The sequence below is a fragment of the Apaloderma vittatum genome, unplaced genomic scaffold (assembly GCF_000703405.1).
Source record: "Apaloderma vittatum isolate BGI_N311 unplaced genomic scaffold, ASM70340v1 scaffold24693, whole genome shotgun sequence".
NCBI lineage: Eukaryota > Metazoa > Chordata > Aves > Trogoniformes > Trogonidae > Apaloderma > Apaloderma vittatum.
This window is the reverse complement of record NW_009706758.1, coordinates 4,221-29,311: the sequence shown is the minus strand read 5'-3', so window position 1 is coordinate 29,311 and position 25,091 is coordinate 4,221. Positions and strand designations below refer to the sequence as shown.

General features: G+C 37.3%; 1 protein-coding gene across 2 annotated transcripts; it reads left to right on the top strand.

Moving 5' to 3' along the window:
* The first annotated feature begins 894 nt into the window (after positions 1–894).
* On the top strand, positions 895–21,974 carry NEDD1 (neural precursor cell expressed, developmentally down-regulated 1). 2 transcript variants are annotated; one of them, XM_009865925.1, is made up of 14 exons: positions 895–1,032; positions 2,905–2,999; positions 4,410–4,526; positions 5,667–5,807; positions 11,177–11,406; positions 12,947–13,148; positions 14,095–14,281; positions 16,340–16,471; positions 16,671–16,718; positions 17,174–17,397; positions 18,115–18,265; positions 18,605–18,761; positions 21,074–21,140; positions 21,835–21,974. In XM_009865925.1, the coding sequence occupies exons 1-14, from the start codon at positions 897–899 to the stop codon at positions 21,937–21,939; spliced, it is 1,992 nt and encodes a 663-aa protein (XP_009864227.1). In that variant the 5' UTR covers positions 895–896; the 3' UTR covers positions 21,940–21,974. The 2 variants fall into 2 exon arrangements, with proteins under 2 accessions (XP_009864227.1, XP_009864226.1); XM_009865924.1 differs by having other exon boundaries at positions 16,671–16,733.
* The last annotated feature ends 3,117 nt before the right edge of the window (positions 21,975–25,091 follow it).

Below are 25,091 nucleotides of genomic sequence, written 5' to 3'. Positions count from 1 at the left end.
AGCAGCCTCGTGCGAGGCGGGGGGAGCAGTGGGGGAGCGGGGAGGATGCCCGGGGCAATGGCCCGGTTTCCTGGCTGATTGTGTCAGTGCTGTGCACCTCCGAAGCTCTTTTGACAGTGGGAATTAGTGGCCCAAAGCTGTGTAGAAACGCCCCGGAAACTTCGGGCTGCAGGGTGGTTGTGCTTTCAGGTGAAATGCTTTTAAGTCCTTGTTTGTTGCTGGTTTAAAATTACCCCGACTGAAAACCTGAGAATAAACTTTGCACACCTGGAATGGGTTAGTCTGGCTTTAACTATAAAAACGGTGGAAGTCAAAGCAAGTATTAGTATGTTTTTGTTGGCGGTCTTTTTGGTTTTTAACGTTGTGTAAGTTGCGCTGAAAAGCGATTCGTTGTGCTAAAGGTTTAGCTTAAAGGACTCTCGAATGTCTCCTTTAGGGTGGTGAGATGAACGCCAAAGCGAGTACTTTAGGTCCAAACTTCCAATCTTGCCGTGCAACAGTCGGTTTGATTCCAACTTGTCTATCCCCATCTACTGGTGGGAAATGAATTGAAATACGGCTTCGTGTTAGGCAGCTGTGTGCGAGATAAAAGTAAGCATCGTATTAGTCTCTTGATGCTATAGAGAGGGTGGCTTTTCCTTTTCACAGGGAAGGCGTACAGTTCCTGCAAGAATTCAAGTAGTAGAAGTGTGGAGTGTGTGCTGCTTTCAATAGTGTATTCATCTGAATGGTACAAATTGCGTAACTCTCCAAATAAACGCCCTAGTTTTCAAGAAAACAGTATTAAATGGTATAGGTGAAATTATTTTTGACTTGTGAAGTTGCCTGTTATATGTTTGTACTTTATATATATATATTCATTTTTTAAATTTATTTCTGCAAAAACAGGTGCAGCCATGCAAGAAAGCATACGCTTTGCTTCTGCAGGAGATGACGTTAAAATATGGGATTCCTCATCTCTAACTGTGCTGGAGCAGTTCAACCCACATCCACCCCCATATCCAATCACCTCACTGTGTTGGGCCAGCAATAGTATCCTTTATGGTTTCAGATGTAGTTTTGTGGGTGCTCTCCAAAGTTTCAAGGATCATTATGATATTTTTTGTCTGTAAATCATAGGCCTGGTGCAGTTTTGAAGTCTTGTAAAAGATTTGTACATATTGTGCCGAAAATTTTGTGGCTCTCTGTGTTGAAGCAATTTACAAAATAAACTCATGCTGGTAAATGATTCTGAAGAAATTTCTCTTCCTTTAGGAGGCTAAGATTTTTTTAATGATTATGATATCATTGAATTGCCTACCAGCTGTAAAGCGTATGTATTTGTGTCTTCAGCAGTTGATTTCACTTTCAAGGCAGTAGTGACAAGGTTGAACAAAGCAATTGATAGTGTAGTAAAATTCTATATCGTAGAGAGGAATATTGTAATGGAAGATTTAATTGTAATGAAAAAAACTGCATTTTTTTCCTTGAACAGCTTCTCTTTGATTCTGCTAGTCTTTGGTGTAGCACACACTTACTCTGCAGGCACTGGTTTTCTGTGCACTGTTTGTAGCACTTCCAGAGGAAGCACAGATGTGTTGGATTTGTAGGAAAACGGGATGCTGGTGATTTATTAATGGAAATGGATATGGCCCACTTAGACCTTTCAGCTCTGTCTTTGAAGCCTATAATGATATGAGGTTCCAGGTGTTAGGTGAATATATGAGAAATTTTATTAAAACAGTGCACTGGCAGGTGAACAGCCTGTATGGCTGTCACGGGAAAAGGTGGAGATGCCTGATCTTGATATTGAATAAGGACAGGGTGCTGGCCTCTAACAGTTAGGTCCTACAAGTTCTGAATGCTTGCCTTCTAAGTCTGCAAATAAGTGGACGTGTGAGGAAAGAGTTAAAACAATCAGAACACAAATGAATGGAGCTTGCAGAGAAATTGAAGCATAAATATAATATTTTTATTTATAAATATATATATACACACACACACTTACACCTGTATATTATGTAGTAAACTTCAGCCAGAGGCTGTCTTGTCCTGCGTTCTGCCATGTAGTTGCCTCTTCATCCCCCAAAACTGAAATAATGAAGTGTCTTACTCTCTATGCTTTTGAATGTTTGCTAATTTGTTAGAGGAAAAGCATTAGCTTTGGTTCTGCATAATTCTGTAAGCTAAAATGGTGCCTTAAAATACTGAAAGAAGGAGCAAGCACTAATCTGCCCACCAGTTCTTTGGTGTTAAATCCAGCCAACTAACCTGTATTCTGGAGACATACAGGACACAGATCTAAGTGATTACTCAGTTCAGTTGGTGGGGGTGCAGAGAAAATTTTACTATGCTGTAGTTCTATATTGAAGGCTTTTCTTACTACTTTGAGGTACTTGACATCATAAAAGCTTTTTGGGTTTTTGTTTTTCTTCTCTCAATACAGACGGAGGCAACTTAGCAAATGTTCATTGTACTATAGAAACTATCTGGTGAAGTAGTTCTACATTTTTCACAAACAGGACTCTTCTTTAAATCCATGCTCAGCTAACAGTAACAGACATCCTGTTGAACTCGAGTGATAAATGGGGGCTCTTCCTTTGGGGTGGTGGGAAAACAAAATTGTAGATGGGGTAAGTTGCCTTTAGCGGCAAAGACCTCTTGAATGATATCTGATGGGTATTTTTCCTCTTCTCTAGGAAAGAAATTGCTCTGCCTTGTATTGGGAATTAAGGGCTGTAGATAATGCAAGAGCTTCTTAATGAAAGCTTGGAAAATAGCCTTATGTTTCTATTTCTAGGTCCATTCAAGGTACAGTCTTTTAAACTGTTCAGCCAATCTGCCTTCTGTTCAGTAAAGGAAACTTACTGTTGCTTTTATTAATTGCCAGTGTAATACAGTTATGGTCCCTAACTCGTGACTAAGATAGATACCTGGCCACTGCTTCTGCCGCTGGTGATAAAATAGTTCTTTCAAGCTGTAAAAGCAAACCTGTCCCACTCTTTGAAATAGCTGAAGGAGTAAGTATGAGTAATGCTGTTTCCAGTTTTCTCCAACTCCACCTTGTATACTTGTTTGTATCACTGTTCTTCATGTTTGGATCAATTTAATTTTAGTATTTTCAGAGTATTTTAGTTTAGTATTTACACATATGTAAAATGATTTCCTTTTGTAGGGTTAAATACATATAAAGAGTGGAGGGGAATAGTGCTTCTGAAAGAGTTCTGCCAGGAAGGAAATACAAATGTGGTTGATTATACTTGCATCTGCTGCCAATAGCTTTCTGCTAGGGGAATTTACTTGAAGAGCCTCAGTGTGATAGCTCAGTGGTTCAGACTTGGTCTAATGTGTAGGTGATGGAACAGAGCTCAAGTTTGAACTTCATTTTCTAACTTGTCAGTATTGTCAGTATTATGTATGTCTGTGAATTGTGTGTTAAAAACCATGAATCTATATAGTAGCTTCTGGAAATACCTGGAATGGAACTGTTATGGTCAAGTTTCTTTCTGCTGTTAAATGGAAGTGTGGCACTATAAACTCTTCAGGAATCTGGACTTAGGTTTTGCAAGATTCTCATGATGTGGTTACTTGAATGACTTGCTAGTGTTCTAAACCATTCTAATTATTCTCTTTGGATAGCTATTGTAGTGCTAATTTGGAGTGTAAGTTTTCCGAAAAGGTGTTCAAACCTGGCTTTTAGGTTACTGAAGCAAACACTTTCAAAGGTGCAGTGTTTGTCCTGGAGATTTCACTAAATCTGATCTATAACAACTGCAGTCGTTTTCAATTTTACCATGTCAATAATTAGATGGACTTGTTTTTTTCTTAATTCAAATCTCCAGAACTTAAAAGTGAATTTTCAACACGATAGAACTGAATAATAATTTGTCCTCGATGTAGGTCAATCATTAAGATTGACATTTTTTTTCAAAAGCGAGTACTTCAGTTATGATTTTAAAAAGAATCACTTTACCAAATTATGAGGTTTGCTGCTATAATATTCCTTATAATGTTTAGGGAATGTGAAGTACATGACTTAAACAACTTCTTGGTTTTCTTTTAGGGATTTTTTTTTTTTCCTAAACTAGCATTTTCTTTTTAAAACTCGGTACCTGAATAGAAACTCCCTAGTCTTAGGGAGCTATAATTTAAAGGAAAAATGCATATCGAAGGAAAAGAAACGGTGTGAGCTTTTGAGAGTTTACTAGTTAAAGTATTTAGTTCTTAAAGTATATTAAATGTATGTCTGAACTGGACTGGATTTTAAATGCCCTTTTGATGGGAGATGCCTGCAGTGTACCAATAGCTCTGCTGATCAGTGGCACTATTTGTGTTAATGAAGATGAAAACACACATCAGTATGCTTTTAAGTAGATTTGAATAAATCCCTCAGTTATTGTAACGTACTTTTATCTTCCCTTCTCTGTCAGGCAAAACAGACGTGTGTGAGCTTGAATTCTAGTTCTTCATACGTTGTGAGTGGAGGCCTTGATAACACAGTTAATATCTGGGATCTGAAATCCAGGAGGGTTTACCGTAGCCTTAAGGTAAGTTTGGCTGAGGAAGAGTTGTAGCTTTCGTGACTTCCAGGTTTTGCTGTCAGCTGTAAAAAAAAATAGACTTTTTCTAAGTCATGTGTCGGTAGGATCAAGTTCACAGATAGAAGCTAGCAGATATATATGTCTTGTTCAAGTTCGTGTTCTGCCGTAACTAGCAGATTTAATTTAACAAGAATACCTAACGATGTCATCAGAGTACAATTCTATAATAATATGTTTAAATTTTCAGATTAGGATTCTTATTTTGCAAATTTATGTTGATATTCTCCGATGGGGATTTTTTCCAAGGATAGTGTTTCAGATAATTGCTGTTCCTGTTTTCTTGCTTGATCTGTTTGTAGACTACTGTAGTAGAACTCATGTTGTGCAAAACTGGGACCGTGGTTGTCTTCTTACTGATCCAGTATGAATTCTCTAAAACCTTGTTAAAATGCACAGAACTTAGGATGGTCTTCAGTAGACAATTTGCCTTTTGCCTTTGTTTAGGACCACTGTTAAAGAGGCTCAAAAACTTTAGCTTTGATTTATTCTTTCTTCTCTGACTTCTAAAGTTACTATTTGAAACAAAACTCCGAAGTAGCTAATACAATACTTGAAATATCTTTTTCTCCGTTTTGGGCTAGAAATACTTGATTGTCTTACCCTGTGTATTCGGTAAACATGGTATCATCATTGCAAATTACTATACTGAAAACTGTTTGGTAAATGTATGTGTTAATACCAAAAGTGACAGAAGGGTTTAGTTGGCAGTAGTACATCAGATTAACACAAAGTGTATTCAAATATCACTGATTTCTGGAAGACTTTACTTTAAAAATAGCGTTAATGACACCTGTGGTAGATATCTTTGTTGTTGTCTTATTAAAATGTTGTATCTAAGTATAGCACCATCTTCACTAATTTATTAAAACAATCTTCTGAAAATAATCAGACAGTGGTTAAAATACAATGGCTGATCTTCGGTATGTTCTGCTGCTGTTTTCTGGGATATTCCATAATATTTTAAAATGTTACACATGGTCAGAAAAAAGCATCAAACTGAAGTTTATCTACAGAAGCACAGATTAGAAAGGAATATGCTTATCCAGAATGTCTTTAACCCTCTTGTCTAACCTCCCTCCCTCCCAGGATCATAAAGATGAAGTCACGTGTGTTACATATAATTGGAATGATTGCTACGTTGCTTCTGGATCTTTGAGTGGGGAAATTATCCTGCACAGCGTTACCACCAATTTATCAAGTACCCCCTTTGGTTATGGCAGCCGTCAGGTATGCTATCTGTCTTAAGTTCCTTTCAGGTATGAAGCTTTGATTCATAGTATTTAGAAATCAAAAGTATGCATCAAGAGCTTTTAAGTTATGTTAATCTGTTTTCTTTTAAATTTGAAGAGTGCACTTACGGAAAGAAGCAGACCATTGTGTGTATTCTAGTCTTAAATAGAAGGTAACACTGAAATACAAATTTCTCAAGTACCTTTGCTTATATACAGGTTACAGCAAATTTTACTTTGCAGACTCTGGTTCCTTAAGAATGTACTTCTACACATCTTGGAACTGAACAAAAACTAGTCAGTTGACTTTACAAACCAAAGCAGGATTTCAGTGTATATTGTTATAAAGAGTAAAGACCATGTAGCCTGGGTTCTGACTTATGCAAAGTAATGAGATTTACAAGTGAACAGAGCCGTCTGTACGGTAGGAGTGAACATAAGCCTTCATTTGGAAAAAACAAATTTATTTAATCAGGAGATTAAGATTGTACAGCTGCTCAAAGAGAAAAGCAATGATATTTTACATTACCTACTTAGGTGTTTGGGTAAGATTTTCGAATACCTAGTTTGAAGGAAAACTGTGCAGAAGACAAACACAAAGCATTTGTACTACTTAAGGGCCTTGTCCAGGTTTTCCACAGCAATTCGTTTCTGCAGAATCAAAAGATATTGAAGAATTAGTGGGTATTGTTAGGAGAATTCCCCTGATGTAAGGGCATCTGCAGGAATAAATGAGCTGTGCTGCCCCATCGGCAGTTCCAATGTGTGTTCCTAGCGTACACGTTGTCTTAGGAACAGCCAAGCGTGTATGTTCAAAGCGTTCTTTTTTTTTTTTTTTTTTTTTTTAATGGAGACCATTTTTATAGAGCTAGGAGCTGTCTGGGGGATGCAGAACTGTTCTTTTGGTCCTAAACCTGACTTTTAACATCGCAGGGAATATTAGAGCTGCGACTTACTCATTTTCTGTTACTGCAACAGCTTTTTCAGTCTAGGTTACAGACGGAGTGTGAAGTTAAATTTTTCTGCTGTCTAGCATGAACAATATAACTTGATGAAGAATGTTACAACTTTATAGCATCGTGGGAATTGTGGTATACTTTCTGTTGAAAAATCTCCATTAAATTCAAGCTATCACTGCTCTTGGGTGCTGTGGTGTCTTTGATCCATCACCATAGTCCCATACTTATATCGAAGCAAAATTGTACTTCATACTTGGTTTGATCTTAAAAGTCCATCTATATAGTCAGTTCATTTTTCTGATTTGATTGTTATGATCTTATGAAAAACAGGGATGTGAGGCAGGAGCTCCAGGGACATCCATACCTGAGTTACACAGTCGAGGTGAATATCCAGAGTGGAGACTATGGTGCTAGTTAATTGGAAAATAAAAAAAACCTCTTATGATGCTGATTTGCATCAACCTGTTTGATATATTCAACTCTTTCCACCAAAAAGTGATTAGGAGGTAAATGATGCGGTGAATAGCTATTTTGGCAGATGAAATCAAGAGGCCCACTGCAAAACTGAGTGACCTTTAAGATGGATAAAGATATCTGAAGTGTTAAATCAAAGTAATTGCAGGCACAGAGCTATTGTTCACTTTCTAAAGGGTCTGTAACATTTCTAAAGGGGGGCAGTTATTTGATTGCTGCCTTAATTTAAAATGGAATCGAGCCATAATTGTGTAATGGGATAGCTACTTGGATGTCCTACCTTATTGGCTTTTTATATCCTAAAAATTACCTTTGCTCTTATACGCAAAAAATAGCTTTATTTTTGGGTTTGAGTGCTTGTAGAGAATTGCAGGATTAATTGTACTGTGAAGCAAATATCTGAAGACTTGTGTAATTCTGTTGAATTTTAAAAGCCTTTACTTGATTTATAGTTTAGGGGCCCAGTTTTCTAAGAGGAAGCTTGACTAGATAAACAGTGTATTGTCCTGCTTGATCCTGGCACTCGCTGTCTGGCTTAGTAAGGGTCACCGCTCCCTAGTAACTTTTTCTACAATTGGGGAATGTGAGGTCAAACTAACCTTCTAAAATTTAGCTTGTGTCTGTTTGATTCAGCATGATGGAATGTAGTTTCCTTGCCACTTAATTTCTGATATTATATAGACTCTACAAGTAGTAGAAGATTGCAGTCCTTTCTGTGACTTTAAACAATTTTCTTTTCATTTGAGTTTTGGCCTACATTCTATTAATTGATTTAGGAACACCTTCGTGCTTTATTAGAGTTGAGTTCTTGCACAGAGTTGTTTGCAGATCCCATAATTTGTCTTTGCTGTTGGTATTCATTTAGACTACCAGATTCTTATCTGCTTGCTGTTGTGAGGATGAATTAAGGTTTGTTTTGAGACATAATGTTTGTTCAAGTCTTCACTGCCTGGTGCTATTCTCCTAGCAACAGGATTTAGTTTAGCTGTTTGAACAGCTGGCTGATTTGTAAAGAAGTGTGATGAGTTCTGGTCACTCCATACAGTGAAATAGTTTTAAAAGCTGAAGACTATCAACTGTGTTTACATCTGCCTTCTCACCTAGAAGGCTCGCTGAGGTATAAAGGAGATTAGGAAACTGTACAATCTTTAAATAAGGTAATCGAAGATGCTAGACTACTTTTGGTTTAGTTTTGGGCTTTTCACTTTTTTTCCAGCGGTGAAATAAGTGTAAATAGTCCTGTTTTAGCAATGGACCAACCATTTTCTGAAGTGCACTGTTTCTTGTTTGGCTTGTCTTAGTGTGAAGCCTGAAGATAAAATGCAATTTAATTTACTACAGAAAACCTACTCCAATCACAGCTAAGATAAAAAGGTATATATAGCTTTTTGCGCTACATTGACTGGTAAAATGTTTCAAAGAGAACTTAATTTTCTCTTTGTGGGTTTAGCACCTTGTGTTAGATGTTTTTCTGGTAGTTCTGTGTGTACAGAATTTCCAGTGATCCTCAGGCCTTGTACTTACTAAGATGTTGCAAAATTTGCTTAATATGTGCTGCTTTTTTTTTTTTTTTTTTTAAAAAAAAAAAACACCTTCAAATTAAGTGACTCACTTCTGGGAAGAGAAATGTTTTGGCTTTGTCTTGTCAAGCAACCTTTCAGAAATGAGGTTTTTTCATGCCTCCAGCTGTCTGGGCAAGAATTTGAAACTTGGACACGTAGCGTACTGTCAGGGATGCCAGTATGATGTATTTGACTGTCTCATAAAAGTGTGCACAGATTTAAGCACCTCCGTTCCTTGAGCCTGATGTAGCAGTTGCGTTGTCACAAGTGAAGTTTGTTGCTAACCTAACTCAGTGAAAGTGAGGAGTGAATAGGAGCTTCCTCACACCTCCTTTGTTGGCGACCTGAAATTAAACTGTGAAACTGCTCTGAGGGAATACCATGATTTTCAGTGAGAAGCAGGGAAGAGAGGTGATGTGAGGAAGGTATGTGTGTGTGTGGGGAATAGAAAACGTTGAGCGCTTGCCTTGGGTCTGTGAGATTAAAAGGAAAACATGAGAAAAGAAAATGGGAGACTTGGCAGGATAGCAAGGGGGATTTGAGGAGAGCTAGGAGAGAGTAATCTTGGTAGGCAGGAGAACAGAGGAGGGAGAAAATGGACCATGAGCAGGTGCCAAGGCAATAATGAAGGTCTTTGGAGATGAAAAAGTGAGAGAACTGTGAAGAACAGGCATGTGTCCCATGTAGATCATGTATGTAATTGAAGTTGTTATTCCCAAGTCTTTCATTATTTGTTTTTTAATGTAAACAGATAGAAATACTGAAAAAAATACCTCCATCATATCCAACAGAGGACCATATTAATTATAAGCAATCATCTTCTGTCCTATTTGAATATGCAGTTGAGGGTGCCACTTTTTAATGGAGTCATTGGACTTCCAGTGAGACGCACAATACAAGGCTAGAAATTGTTGGAGGCACGTGAACCAACAAATATCTCCATTAAAATGAAATTAAAGAGAGAAATAGGATGAAATCCAGTGTAGTGCATTGTGATGTGGATTATACTAGAATAATGTAGTAGCTTTGTGAGAGCGTTTTCAGACAACTGAAATGTAATGGCTCTTATTTGTCTGGACTTGATTCAGTGTCTTGTGAGAAAATACTAGAGGGCATGGAGGTTTAGAAAGGAATTGAAGATTGGTAAGAAATTTACTGCAGGGGAGAAGACTGTAGGTAATATTGAAAGAACAGTATTTGGGTTATCAATAATGAATTTTGTTCAATATTTTCAATAATGGTTTTATCAGAAGTAGAGCTATGATGTGACATAGTTGGAAGGTGTTGCCTGTAAGAGAGGATTATGACAATAAAACTATTTGAAATAATAAATGTGAGAACAACTACACCAATATATAAATGAAGGTACCAGACTTAGGTCACAACAGAAGCTTTTTGTATTAGGCTAAGACTTGAAAATTCCCACGGGAAAGGAAGAGTTGCATTTCTCGATCATCAAGTGGCAATGAGCAACCAAAACAGATTGGAACCCAGTAAAGCAAATGCAATCTAGGATGAGTATAAAACAGATAAAGTGTTACTGCCTTTGTGAGGCAGTAGCAAATTTTTTGATGATCATGTAAGATTTCCGTTGGCCATATTCAAGAAATTTTCAGACTCGGAGAGTTACAAAAAGACTGTGTTGGTACTGAAAAACCAGTCTTAGGAGACTGAGTCTTGCTTATTGTTTATAGCAGAATAAGTCTGAAAGAAGGCAAGGTTGCTGTATGTTAAAACTGGGAAACAATTTGAGTGCAAAGTTAAATTGCTGTATGACGTGATTCTATGATAGCAAGGCTGAATGTTGCAAACCAGGCATGTTATTCTCCTCTGTGGTCCTGGCTCACAGGTTGAAGTCTGCTCTTCTGCAGGACCTACATACTTGCATAACTCTGGAGTCTGTGTGTCTTATCAAATTGGCTTATATCCAAGTTTAACATTCTTGGCAGGAGACCAATCAGTGAAACAATGTAGCTTTTTTAAAATTTTAGATGTGGGTTTTGGTTGTTTTTTTTTTTTTTGCAGTGTATGTGATGGCATTACGTTTACTAAAAAACCAAGAAACTTTTATAGAAGTTTTTTTTTTTTAAATTATTATTATTTTATTTTCTTACTCTTCAATTTGCGGATCAACTTGTATGGTACGCCATACTGGTACGCAAAAAGTCTGCCCCCTGACAGCAGAAGTGACATAGTAATATGAAATTAACACTTTCATTTTTTTTCTTAATTTCTTAGAGTGGCCAGCCTTTGTAAACTATTTCAACTTAATTTAAAATCTATATTTGTAATGTGTTGTGTATGTTTATAAAATATTTTTATATGATATTTAATAGTGGTATTACAATTCATTTTTTGTGTCTGTTTTACAGCCTATTCGACACTTGAAATATTCATCCTTTAAGAAATCCTTGCTGGGCAGTGTTTCTGACAGTGGAAATGTAACTCTATGGGATGTAAATAGCCAGAACCCATATCATAATTTTGAAAATACTCATAAAGCACCAGCTTCAGAAATCTGCTTTTCTCCAGTCAATAAGCTGCTGCTTGTAACCGTGGGTTTGGATAAAAGAATTATTCTCTATGACACTTCAAGTAAAAAGTGAGTATATTGAAGACCTTTGGTTTGATAGGATCCATATTTGCTGTTTTTTATAAACTGAAAAAGCGCACCTAACTGACATGAAATATTTAATTCTGACCACATTCAGAATAGTTGAAGTGGTTGGCCTATTGCTACTGGAGAACCTGTCCCATAGTCCATTTTGGTTTTTTATTTAAAAATAAACAAACAAAAAACTCCAAACAAATGATCAAGAAAAGCCCAACAAGCATGTGAGGTGCCACATACAAGTGACCTCTCTTATGGGATTTTCTTGTTGATACGGATTGATTAGTTTGTGAGAGGCAACACAGCCTATGAGGACCTGCAGCCACCTGAGCTTAGGTTGCCTGCTAAAAAGCTGTGATTATGATGTGAATTATGATTATTATGAGAGAGCGCCTCAACTCTGGGAGAGTGTTGCTTGGAAAAACAGGATGTATGGGGCACAGGTGATGGGGCTGTCTTATTAGTAAGAGGGTGGGATGGCAAGTGATTCCGTGGGACTTCGGTTCTAGTGTGGGTTGTGCTTTTGCTCTCGCTGGAGTCTGGCTCTAGTTGGGATGGGTGTAAAAGAAGGATCCTGTGCTTCAGTCACAACAACCCCAGGCAATGCTACAGGCTTGGGAAGAGTGGCTGGAGAGCCGCCCATGGAGAAAAGGACCTGGAGGGTGTTGGTCAACGGCTGCCTGAACATGAGCCAGCAGTGGGCCCAGGTGGCCAAGAAGGCCACTGGTATCCTGGCCTGTGTCTGACATGGGGTATCTAGCAGAAGTAGGGAAGTGATTGTGCCCCCCTGTACCTTGGCACTGGTGAGGCCCCACCTCAAATCCTCTCTTCAGTTTTGGGCCGTTCACAACAAGAAAGACATCGAGGTGTAGGAGTGTGTCCAAAGAAGAGCAACGAAGCTGCTGAAGGGTCTGGAGAACAAGTCTTGTGAGGAGAGACTGAGGGAACTGGGGTTGTTCAGCCTGGAGAAAAGGAGGCACTTGGGGAGGCCTTATCGCTCTCTGCACCTACCTGAAAGGAGGCTGTGGCAAGGTGGAGGTCGGTCTATTCTCCCAAATAACAAGCAGTAGGACAAGAGGAAATGGCCTCAAGTTGTGCTAGGGGAGGTTTGTATTGGATATTGGGAAAAAATTCATCACCAAAAGGGTTGTCAAGCTCTGGAACAGGTTGCCCAGAGAAGTGGTGGAGTCACCATCCCTGGAGGTATTTAAAAGATGTGCAGATGTGGTGCTTAGGGACATGGTTTAGTGGTGGACCTGGCTTTGCTACATCTTGTCTAACCTAAAGGATTCTATACTAGTAAATAATAGTGTATATATATATGAATACAGTGTGTATTATTTTATGAATATAATATTTCACTGAATTTACTTGGCACTGGAGAAGTGGAACTACTGACCTGCAGCTGAATTTTGAAAGATTTTATATATACATATGTATATATATATATTTTTTTTAGATACTCTGTTTTGAAAACTCCAACTTTTGAACTCTAAAAGCTTCTTTATCCTGTCGTTTCTCCTGTTTGAAGGTTACTAACAACAATAGTGGCAGATTCTCCTCTGACAACAGTAGACTTCATGCCTGATGGGACTACTTTGGCTATAGGATGTTCGCGGGGCAAAATCTGCCAGTATGACTTAAGACAGCTGACATCACCTGTGAAAACAATTATTGCTCACAAAGGCTGTGTGAAATGCATACGTGTTCAGTTCAGTAGCACTTTTTCCAAGGTAAAAACCACTTTCCTTCTTATTGCTTACCATGCAGATTAATGAAGGCAAAGCATAAGTTTGAGTTATAAAAAAAAATGTTAGCATTCAGTTTCTAAGCACTATAGATGCCAACAAAAGTGGTTCATACCAACATAGAAACTGTAAATTGCACAGTCTTAAGTTCCATTTCAGAGGGGTTTAATTTGGAATTCCCCTCCCTCCTATCCTCAGTGTAGAAATGAGAGAAATTTTAGTCTTTAATTTCCTGGTGTGAATATGCTGCCATTGCTAGTTGGTTTGTGGCACCTTAGATTAATTTGTAGGCAGTAGCAGAAGGGCAGAAGGGTCTGTTGTAATGGCCCTTCCACTTAAGGGGCAGACACACAGTTGTCCATCCTGAGGTATTTTGCAGTATCTTATGTATTGTCTTTTGCAGGCAGATATAAGCGGTGGAGCAGTTACAGAGGAGGCTCAAGACGTTCCTCCAAGACTTAATTATGCTCTACTATGTCCAGAAACCCCATGCATCCATGTAAAGGAGACAGAGAGAACCTTTGGAGTGCATTCTTTACCACTCTGAGACTTTCCTGCTCTTCTAGCACACTTACTGCTAGTAGTTGACTATTCCTTTACAATTTGGAGTCTATAATAATGTAATCTCTTATTTTGCCTGGGTGCAAAATTGGCTTGTGCCAGGTCACTCCACTGTTACCTTAAGTTCTGTTCTATTCATGTGCAAGTCCACACAGTATTAGTATAATAATACAGATTTTTACAATGTTCTTTGAAGTTATGTTAAGATACTTATAAAATATTTGCAAAGGCATATCTCCTAGACAGCCTTTGCAACTTGAACTGATTTTTTGGGGGGATGTTTTGAAACAGAAGGAATATTGGTTTACATTTTTACTTTTAGCTGCAGGAATAATATGTTTTCTTAATTTGTTCTATTTTTTTCCTTCAGTCTAACCTTACAGGTTCTTCAAGTAAACCTGTATCCAAAAAAGTAGAAGTCAAAGCTGGTAGTAATCTTGGAGGAATTCAAAATACTGTCATCAAAAACATTGCCTCCCAAGCACCAGCAACAGTTTCTTCTCATCTGCCATTGCCAAGTGAGAATAAGGGAGGAGAGATTCTTCAGGAGAAAACAGGTAGTGTCTTTTTCCTATTTTTATAATAATATTTGCCATAATGTAGATTATGGAAGGAATATTCTGTGACTTGACCACTGCAGTATAAAATTTTCACTGAGGGAAGGGCATTTGTTTGGAAAAATTATGTGTGTATGTGCATGCACATCTGCACCTTCTTTTCCCTCCCCTACTGCATTAGACATACTATGAGACTGTGGGAAGTAAACTGGGTCCTACTACAAGCTTTTAGACGTGTGGAGTCTAAAATTCTGGATTTGAAGTAAAAGCATTTAAGCTTTAAAGGAGGAAGCTCTGTGGTGATATTGTGGGACTCTCGTGTTCTGATCTCCTGTAGATTATCTTTGTGTACAAAATGTATTTTTTGATGCTATATCTGTATGGAATGCAGAACTAATGGTTTGTAATTCTATTAATAAAAAGGAGTAACAGACCTCGTCTAAAAAAAAACAACCAAAGAAAACACAGGAAAAAAACCTACTCCAAAAACTCAAGTGAAAACTGAACTGTATTTTTGTGTGAGGCATGATTCCAATATCACATGGTAGGAAAGATGTTAAATATAGCTGCAAGTATGATTAGTTGTATAACTCTGCTTGCTATTTATGCTTCTGAAATTAACAAGTTCTTTATAAGAATTCTGAGCATTGTTCTAAAATTCTACCACTATGGGAAATGTACTCTTAAAATTTTATTTTATTCAAGAGTTCTGAAAATATGGTTGAATTGGTAAGACTGTTAGCTTGAATCTTAAAAAAAAAAAATAAAATCCTTAGGCAATTTTAATGCAACAGCACTTTTCCCCTCCCTTTTAAAAGAAGGAGAAATACATTTAGCAACAGTAATTAGGCAATAAGCCACTGCAGTTCATAGAGATGTGTATTAATGACCTCCCTTGGGTATGCAGTGAAGTATGAGGTGAAGTAGAACACTTCCTATGTATGCAAGAAGTGTTGCTAATCAACATTACTGGATGATGTGGAAAATTTTATTTCAGTTAAAATATATGATTTATTATCTTTATTTGAAGATGTAAGGGGTAACAGTCATTAAACAGGACCATGCGTAATAAATAAACATTTTAGGAAAATACAGGCTTACCAAGTAAACCAAATATTTTTTTTTATCATTAAACTGAGTGTACAGTTTAGAAGCAAAGACCTCTGTACGCTTCAGAAGATAGAGTCTTTAAACATAAAAATGGGAATGGATGAGAGACCACACACTGTGTTTGTTCTCTGGAAAATCTTCTAGATCCTGATTATGGGGTTTAACTTTGGAGAAATAAGGGACATTCAGTGAAGTGATCTGATAGCATATTTAAAACAAAATGCCATCTTTCTCATACAGCTTACAAATGGTCTGGGGCTTTTCATCACAGGTACAAAAGTATAAAGGAAGTCAGAATGTGATGAGAAGCTTGGAGGTACTTTGAGCTGGCTTCCCATAAACTATTTTAACAGCCCTCCTTGGATTTAGGTACTGGCTACATTTAGAATACCAGAAATGGGTAAAAATATATAAAAGACCTTTTGTCCTGTTTTATGCTTTTTCCATGTTGATCGTCTGTAGATTCTGGTACAGGTTGCTACTGGGGCTTCTGGTTTGACTCAGTACGCCAAGTATTTTCTTAACTAGAAAGGGCAATCCTATGTATGTGTCACACCTGACACATCTGAAGGAGTAGAAAACATTATATATTAATACATTTAAAAGTGGAATGTAAGCCTGACTCAGGTTCCAGTTTCTAAGCAGAAGGTGTGTTCACTAGTTTTCATTTTGCCTGATGCACCATACGTTTTCTCCATCCATTGTGTAGATTTATGTGAAAATGAGTGCATTCTCCAGTTTGACAGCTCTCCTTTTTGTTTTTGTTAGTAAGTACCTTAGCTTTCAGTTATTCACCTGTGTTGACAGCCCCAGTGAAGAAATTAAAGTTGAGGCTCTAACTGGAATCCTTAGAAGACTCTAAAGTGCTTGTGGGACTTAGGCATCATGCTTGCTGTGAGACTTTTTGGAAAAAGGCAGTTGCTAACTAAATTTTATTGTCTTTTTAAGGCGTTCCTCATAGTTGCAGCTTGGATGTGATTCCATCTAAAGAAACAGATCATGGGAAAAGTGCTGATTTAAGCAGTTTTGACGATTTGGGTCGAAGTAGCTTAGGAGATGTGTTTTCTCCAGTCAGAGATGGTAAGTTGCAAGTACTGAAATTTGGAAAGCATTGTTCATCTGCATATAGCATGACACTGACATATGTGTGTTACTAACCACTCTATCTATGTGCAGTTTTAATTTGTCTTTGATTATGAACTCAGTGCAATGGCTATGAATAATGATGTAGGTTTCGTTTAATAAACACTTAATTTGTCTATGCTCTGGTATTTTGTAGATCTCAGTGCAAGTAAAGCAAATGAAGATCCTCCAGGAAAAGGAGATGGTAAACATGCTTTCAGTATATTTTTCTTTGTCAGTGGTAGGCCTTTGGAGGCCTACGCTAGTTCTTACATACTAATTTTGTCATGCCATTGAAAATAAATAAATGATGAGAGCAGACACTGCAAGAAATGCGCTTTTCTGGAAATTGTCTAACATGTTGAGGTGCTGAGACACAATGTGGTAACAGGAAATCAAGAGTGTGATCCAAAAATGATTTTGTTTTTTCTTTATGCCATTTATAGTGATATATAGAGGCTTTTCATGTTTTATTACTTTCATAAGGACAGTGACAGTGTAAGTTGGATTTAAGGATTTAGATTTTGTGGAGTGCATTTGTGAGTGATCTTTTTGTTTATTTGTTTTGTGTAGGTGTGCAGACATTTTAACTGTGGGTTTGAATTGCTGTGTGGTTTGGGGTTTTGATCTGTGTGTTTCACCCTTCCCTTTTTGTTTTAGGTCTGGGTTTTCAGTCCTACCTTTTGGGTTTGGATTTTCTCCCACAGCTCACCACTACCTTTCCAGTAAAAAGAAACCCAGTGGGCAGTAGTGCACAAGGGATACGGTCTAGCCCATTACATGCGCTTGTGATATCTCCAAATAAAGAAGAGGAAGAACATGCAGAGACTGACACTAAGAAAATAAATCTTGGAAAACAAGAATCTAAAGAAGTCTTAACGCAGGTATAGTATGTTAATTCTTGTTATGAGTGGTCTTTTCAGAATCTTAACAGAATACTAGTACTTGAAGGAAAAATCCTTAATAGTGTCTCAGCTAATCTTATTTTGCAACTCTGTTAACAATATTGACACAAATCTGTAAAATGCTGTTCAGTTTAACTGCGTTGGCCTTCAGCAATGGAAGATAAATGTATGTTTCTCTTAAATTTCTGTAACCTGAGCTTATTTACACAAAATAAAACAGCTAGCCTGGGGAATATTTTGGTTTTTTTTCTAGTAAATAAAGAATGTTCATTGGGTGGTTGCACCAGGATGATTGTTTGTTGTTTATTAGGTAATTCCACTCTCTTCCTTTCCTATTCCCAATCTTTCTCTTCTTCCTTATTGAAATATCTTTGATATACTTCTGCTGAGACTGCAGCTCCTTTTGTATTGCTTTTGAGAAGTCTTGAATTTGCTAGGAATGACATTTATAATTTCACTGCAAAATGTTTGATGTGAAAATTGAGGCCACTGCCTTTCACACTCCTTTCTGTGTGTGCACTTGGGGCAATTTTGAATATTTTAGCAATCAGTTTTTAAGATGTGCTTGCAAGCACATATTTGTGAAAAACCAAAAATGTTTGGAGGTGTGTTCCTTAAATTTTGCCTTCAAATGTAATTAGATAATTGCGATACATAGGTCACCTTTTTTTTAAAAAATAATGTTTTTATTGTCAGCTTTCAAAGTCGAGCTCCTCAAGCACAGAAGCTTTAAGTCCTCCACCACCATCTGCTGCTATAAAGGCTCCTGATATAAATGAGAGACTAGTGAAGAACATTCAGGCCCATCCTGCATATGATCTACCGATAAATGGTACTACCTCAACAAGTAAGTTGATCTTTTTCGCACAGTTTTAGATGAGATTGGTTGTGAATCAGTGTGAAACCTGATAAAATGGCCCTAGCATTAAAACAGAACATTTAATCCTGATTCATCTGTAAATCCAGTTAGCCCTCCTAGAAGATCTCTAGTTGCCTTTGAAAAGACTCATTGTAAATCTTTTTTTAAACTAGGTAATATTTGAGATAAAATATTGACAAGCCCCAGGACTTGCAGTAAAAAGGCACTAAAAGACAAATAATCCTCATCTTCTACTCTATTACACTGATTTTGAAAAAAAAAATAATTTGATATTTTATTTTCTTTTGGTTTTTTTTAATTGTAAAGGTCCAAGGATAACATCACCCATCACTGCAGGAGTTGCCAGTTCATTGTCAGAAAAAATAGTTGAAACCATTGGGAGTAGCAGACCAAATGCACCTCTGACATCTATCCAAATAAACTTCATTCAGAATATGATACAAGAAACAATGGATGACTTCAGGTACTGGTATTCATGCAGAACTTTTTTGTTCTCAATGCCATGTTTACTTATTAAGATGTTTTAGCATCCGCTTTAACAAATTTCTTCTTGCATTAGAAAATGACACCATTAATAGCCTGAATCTTGGGAATCTACGTATGAAACTTTATTTTTAATAGCTCTGATGACTAATTAGACTGATGTCTCTGAGGGCTGTTAATGCATGGCTTTGCTAGCATGTTTTCAGGGTGAGTGTTTGAATACTCCTTGGATGGTAAATTTATCTGCATAATGAGGTCCTTTACTGCTTTCTTGAAGCTTTGTGCTGATTTCTTTCCCTCCCCTGCCTCCTTTTGTCCCAGTAGGAGAAATTTCTCTTGAACTTGACACTGTGGAGAGTTTGATCTAAGTAGTTGACTTGTATTGGCTTTAATTTGTTGTTAGATTGGCCTGTATAAGGTAAAATACTGTGTGTATTTCTACTGGTGAAGCTTTACATTAAAATAATGTCTGTGCTGTAAATTAACGGTTGATATGAGATTATTTTGTGTTTGTGAATACCCAGCTAACATTCCACTTGTCATGAAAGAAGTCAAATAAGCATGGATTTAGAGTGAAGTTTGAAGGAGAAGGAGCAACTGAGAGTTGTATCTAGGGGATCATTTCCCAGCCCGTGTTTAAGATCAAGTAGGTTGACTGACATGGTGGAGGGGGAAAGGATTGCCTGGCAAGGGAAGTGTTGCTGTCTTGATGACAAAAAGCAGTGTGCAACTTTTTTAGTAGGTTCCTGTGCTATGGCTGGTTTGTATCTCCCCACAGAAAAATACTCTGAGTGCTACTAAATGTCTTTAAATAAGAATATAGTATAACAAAGTTCTCCTGTGACTTTCTGGTGATAACCATGCATCTCATTATAATGCATAACTTAAAATGCAGTGTATGGATTGCAGATGGGTTTTTCTTTCAAAGCCTGTGTTCAGGCATGCCAGTACTGGAAGGTGGGCTTGTCAGTCTTGTATCTCTAGTACCTGAGATTTGAGGCCTCAGAGACTGTGTTTCGCTACGGACCTATGGCTTCTGGAGTGGCTGGAAGGCTCTGCTGCCCCTTTTCCCAGTTGTAAATTGTGGATACATTCAAACTGAACGTAAAAGATTATTTCTCCTGAGGTCAGTTTAAGAGAAGGGAGCCATTGCAAGCTTCTCATTGATATAAACACATTTCACCCTGTGAAACCTGAGGAAAGGATTTTTATCACTCTTGCCTGAAATCTGTTCCTCTTGAAGGAATGTGGAAAAAACAAGGACCTTAGAAAAGGACCAGGAGCAATATATAACTCATTTGGTTCCAAAAAGTTGCTTGTTTCTCCATATCTTTGGGAGATAACCTACATCTTTGGGCTTCTAAGCTGCCGGCTAGCATCTATGCTCAATATACCTGAGGAAGTTTGTTTGCCCTCCAGTAGGAGCTGTGAAGCATGATAACCTGTGGAAATAGAAAGCGAAGAATATATTCCATTTGGGTTTGCTGGATGTTTTAGGCCAGGAGAATGAAATAAGATCTGCATGTGTCTACTTAAAAAAAGCCTTACATTCTCAGGCCGGTGGTGCCCGTAGCACCGTATTCTGTCTCAGACGATTGCACTGCAATGTGCTGTTTAGGAGGAGCATGTGAGTGTACCTGAGTTTTTGCGAGATGTTCTCCTTGTTCTTCCTCAGTGCCTGGAACACTTATATTCCTGTAGTGTTCAGAGAGTGTTCTCAAGCTTGATTCTCGTAATGTGGAATATTTGTCCGTGACTTGACAGTTTTACGTCAATTCACAGACAACACTGCTGCTGCTTCTTATGTAGATTAACCTGGGGCATTCTGTGGGCTTGAGGAAAATGTATCATTTATCACAGCTGATGTTTTGGGCTCTCATACAAAAGAGTGCTGGAAGTGATGTACTGAAAAGCTGTAACTTCGGTTACAGATAAATATCTTTCTCTGTGGTACTTGTGATGGAGGGATTGAAAATCAGCTTCGAGTGATAAAAATGAGAGAAGTTTACAGCTTGCAAGTGAAAAAACGATCTGGTTATCACCATGTATATATTTATAACTCTAAACAGAAAAGATCTTAAGTCTTTTTGTACACTGAAAAAAATGGTGCTTATGAAAGCCACTGTCATGTTAAAGTGTTCCAGAAAGTAAGTGGTAGAGGAATACATTTCATGGCATGAGGGTTTTTAGACTTGCTTCATGATTTCATGAAGTTTTGTGTGCTGATGATTGGAGAGAATCGCTGCTTCCTAAATAAAACTAAGCATTGTCCTTTTGCAATTCTGCCCCCAGAGAAGCGTGCCATCGAGATATTGTGAACTTGCAAGTGGAGATGATCAAACAGTTTCATGTGCAGCTGGTATGTACAAAGAGCATGGTGAGAAATATTTTCAGTGTTCATTTTTAGTAATACCAAGCCCTGCCAACTTCTCTCAAAACTGAAAAATCAATTCTGTTTAGTAAGAGCAAGAAAGGGAGGACTGGACGTGAAGGAGAGGGAACCTATGAATTGAAATCCATTAAACTGTTTTATGCTTGATAAATAAAGGGAACATATGCTTTGGGTAGGTATCATGAATTTCATACTTCAGTAGTTATAAAAAGACAAAAAGGAAACAAATTCAGCTGTCCTTCGGAAAGGACCAAGGGCTGGGGTAAGGACAAGATACATGGAATTCAAATAGAAAGCTTCACTTACAGGTACTGCACGTGTACTGAACTGTGTTCTGCATTCTTTAACTTTGCTTTTTTATGAATCTTTGTTCTTTTGATCTGTGTTAAAAAGAACTTGTCTCAGTACTGAATGTTTTAATGGAACCTGCATTAGTAGATTCTCTTCCTGAAGAAGTGCAAACTGTCCTTTGATAAAATATTCACTAATGGATTAATGATCAAAATACCGTATGTTGGTATTAAAAAAATCTTTTACTTTTCTTATCAAAAGTTTTTAAAACCAGTATTATCTAGGTTATTTAATTTTCAAAAGGGATGTGAAAATGGACAGGATAAAACTGGAATAATTAACTTTATAGCTACTTTCTTCTTTTCTCTAGAATGAAATGCACGCTTTACTTGAAAGATATTCTGTAAATGAAAGCTTAGTAGCTGAAATTGAGAGACTACGAGAGGAAAACAAAAGACTGAGGACTCACTTCTGAAAGATTTACACTGCTAATTTGATTAGCATGACCTCACCACAGCTGGTGTGTTGCTTATGACAGATCGTTCGTCATCATACTGAAGTATCGTATGAAGACCTGCTGTGTGACCATGAATCTTTTCTTCTAAGTAAATCGTGTAAGACACTATATGCAATTAGAACATTTCTTAACAGATAAACACTGTATAAAGAATGTTTGCATACTCATTCTAACCACCTTGAAATACATACTTCTAACAGAAAAGCTAAAAGGATAAGTACATTATCAGAGTTTTAGCGATATTTGAAGTGCCTTTTTCTAAACAAAATCAAACCAGGATGGATGCCTTTCTGTAAGAATTTTTTGATACACCTATGTTTTTCTATCTGCTTCTTTATCTTACTGCTGTCAGAAGCAATCACTGTAGCTTGCCTTTCAGATACTTCTCTCAGAGAAAAAGGAGAGAAAGCTCATCTTCTACATGATGTGGATCCTTGTTTATAAGGTGCTGGAAAGTACAGTCGTCAGTTAACTTTATTTAACTGTCAACTCTTCTATCCCGAGTAAAACTAGAGCTTGAAAGTATTCCCACATTCAGTGCCATGATCTTTCTTACTACATTCGTAAGTCTGAAGTTTGCGTGCATCTGCTGCGAGCTGTGTTGCACTTCAGCTGCACAATGGGATTTCTGTTACAGCTTTAGCTATGAAACGAGATTTTTTTATTTTATATGTGATTTAATATTGTCATAGCTTTTCCAATTTGAATGCAGCGTTAGACTTTCAAAATGTAAGTATATTCAGCCATTAATAACATATTTTGTAAATGGGGTCTTTCAGTCTTTGACACAAGCATCTTTTGTGCCCCTCCGCCCCCCTTTTTTCTTATTTATAGTGGGCAACACTTAATATTGTGCAGTTGTGTTGTGATTTTCAATCTTGTTGGTTTAGCATGATCATAACCTTTTTGAGATAGCTGCATACCAAATCTAACCAGTGTCTTAGTTTATGATTAACATAACGAACATTAAAGAGAAACCATTAATCCAGTATCATACTTGTGTGAAACCGTTTCTGAAACGAAGCTCAGTATGAAGTCTCAACTCTGCTGAAGTTCATGAGAGGTTTGGCTTGGCCTTTATTTGTGCCAAGGAGTTAAATTAAATTAAGGCTTCAGTTTTAAATTAATTTAAAAATTAAGTTAAAATTGTAGATTCAATTTAAAATTTCTCTGAAAGACTTCTGCAAGTGCTTCTTACTATTTAAGTTGTTCTGGAGGCTTCTTAATTTTCACAGTTGAATTTGGTTGTTTCTTTTCATACAATCAAAACTCAAACAAGAAAAATCTTGACAATGCAGCGAGTTAATTAGTTGCACCATCTAGCATTTAAATCCATGATGGCACTCTTACTAAATGAGAAAGCCATAATATATAATGTAACTTATTTTTATGTGTTATAAAACTAAAAGACCCTTATCCATGACTCTTCTCTAACTTTTGTTTTTTAAAAAAGAGGCTATTCCTTTTTTTTTTCCTGTGTCAGTTAATGTCAAATACAATCGACTAGCAATATAGAGGGTGTTCAAGTAGCCTTTAATATTAAGGACAGGACTTTAAGTGTCTACAGTTCTACTGCTTTTATAAGCTTCTAAAAATATTTCTATATTGCATATAACTTCATGGTGAAGAGAAGGAAATATTTTTTTTAGTAACTTAACACACAGTGTAGAGAACTTTTTTGTAAGTTCATAGGAAATGTATGCTTGACACATTGACCACGCAGTTCATGAAGACAACAGTAGTTGAAGGTAGCAAAAATATCTTACTGTTCTTCTACATGCTTTGCAGTGTTAATGAAATAACCTTGCCTATTTGCATGTCTTCATATGTTCCCCAAGTGCTCTTGCTAGTATACCCAGATGACAGCAGGGAATTAGACAAGTATCTTGGGTATTTGGCTTGTAGATAATTTGTTTTCTTGACTCAGAACTGTATAATGTTTTTTCTTAATTCCCAAACGGAGATGATTATAGCAAGAGTGATTAAAATGAGATATTTTGGCCTTTTTAAAAGGATTTTTAGGGCTTTTTTTTTTTCCATATCTCAGGATTACTGTAGCACAAGTGGCACACAGGCTGTACGAAGACCCAATATGCCTACTGCTATAGGGGTATGTTTTGTCTTGTAAACAAATCTGTTTTGTATGTTAAAATAAAGCTTGTTTTAACCTTCTTGAAAAAAAAATACACTGTGGTGACCTGCTTCTTAATGAGAATAACCTGTATTGTAATTGTTCTACCTCAGCAGGGCAAGAACCTGATCCAAAGAATACATAGGCCTAAAATTCTTCAGTCATCTCTTTGGTGCCTCTGTGGCTTCACATAGACTGTAAAATCTTTTTCACAGAAATGTTCACATTAACCTCATACTTTTGGAGTAAAGACCAGATGTACAGTTCCCCCTTCCAACTTGGAAACTGTTACAGTCATGACGGAGAGATCATGTTCACAGCTAAAAATAACATTCAAGCAGGTGTTTTGGGAGGGGGAATAATTTTGTCACCTAAGCTCCTGATGAGTTGGAGATCCTACATCTTCCTAATAATATTCCTAATACTTAACTTACGGATGCTTCTTTTTTTAATTCCCTTTTCTCTCATCCACACATTGGACTTTCTGTGGTGGGAAGTTTATTTGGAGTTTCAAGGCATGTAGGCTTTGAAAACTAATTTTGACTAATTGATTTATTTTCATCAAAATGCAAAATGCCAGTGTATCCTTACTTCCTGGCAACAGCCCACCAGTGCCTGATACACATGCCATGCTCTTCATAAACACTACAACAATGATGAATTTGGAAACTGCTCACTGCCCTTTCTATACAGGGAACAGGACTTACGAAAAGGAAGAAAACGCTTTACAGACTGTGTCACTGAACTAGTTTCTCGAAATTTAAGATGAAGAATGGTTGCAGATTATTTGGGTGTGAGGGTGACAGATCGGATACTGCTGGGTGCTTGAGACTGATTCTGTGCTTGCCCACCCGTGTACTTGCTGTGTCTGCGTGATCCTTACTGGTGCGTGTCAAGAGCTGCATCTTCTGGTCTGGTTCAGTACGGCCATTCACACGTTGCCCCTTGCAGTGCATCTAGGGGATGCTGAATAACAAAT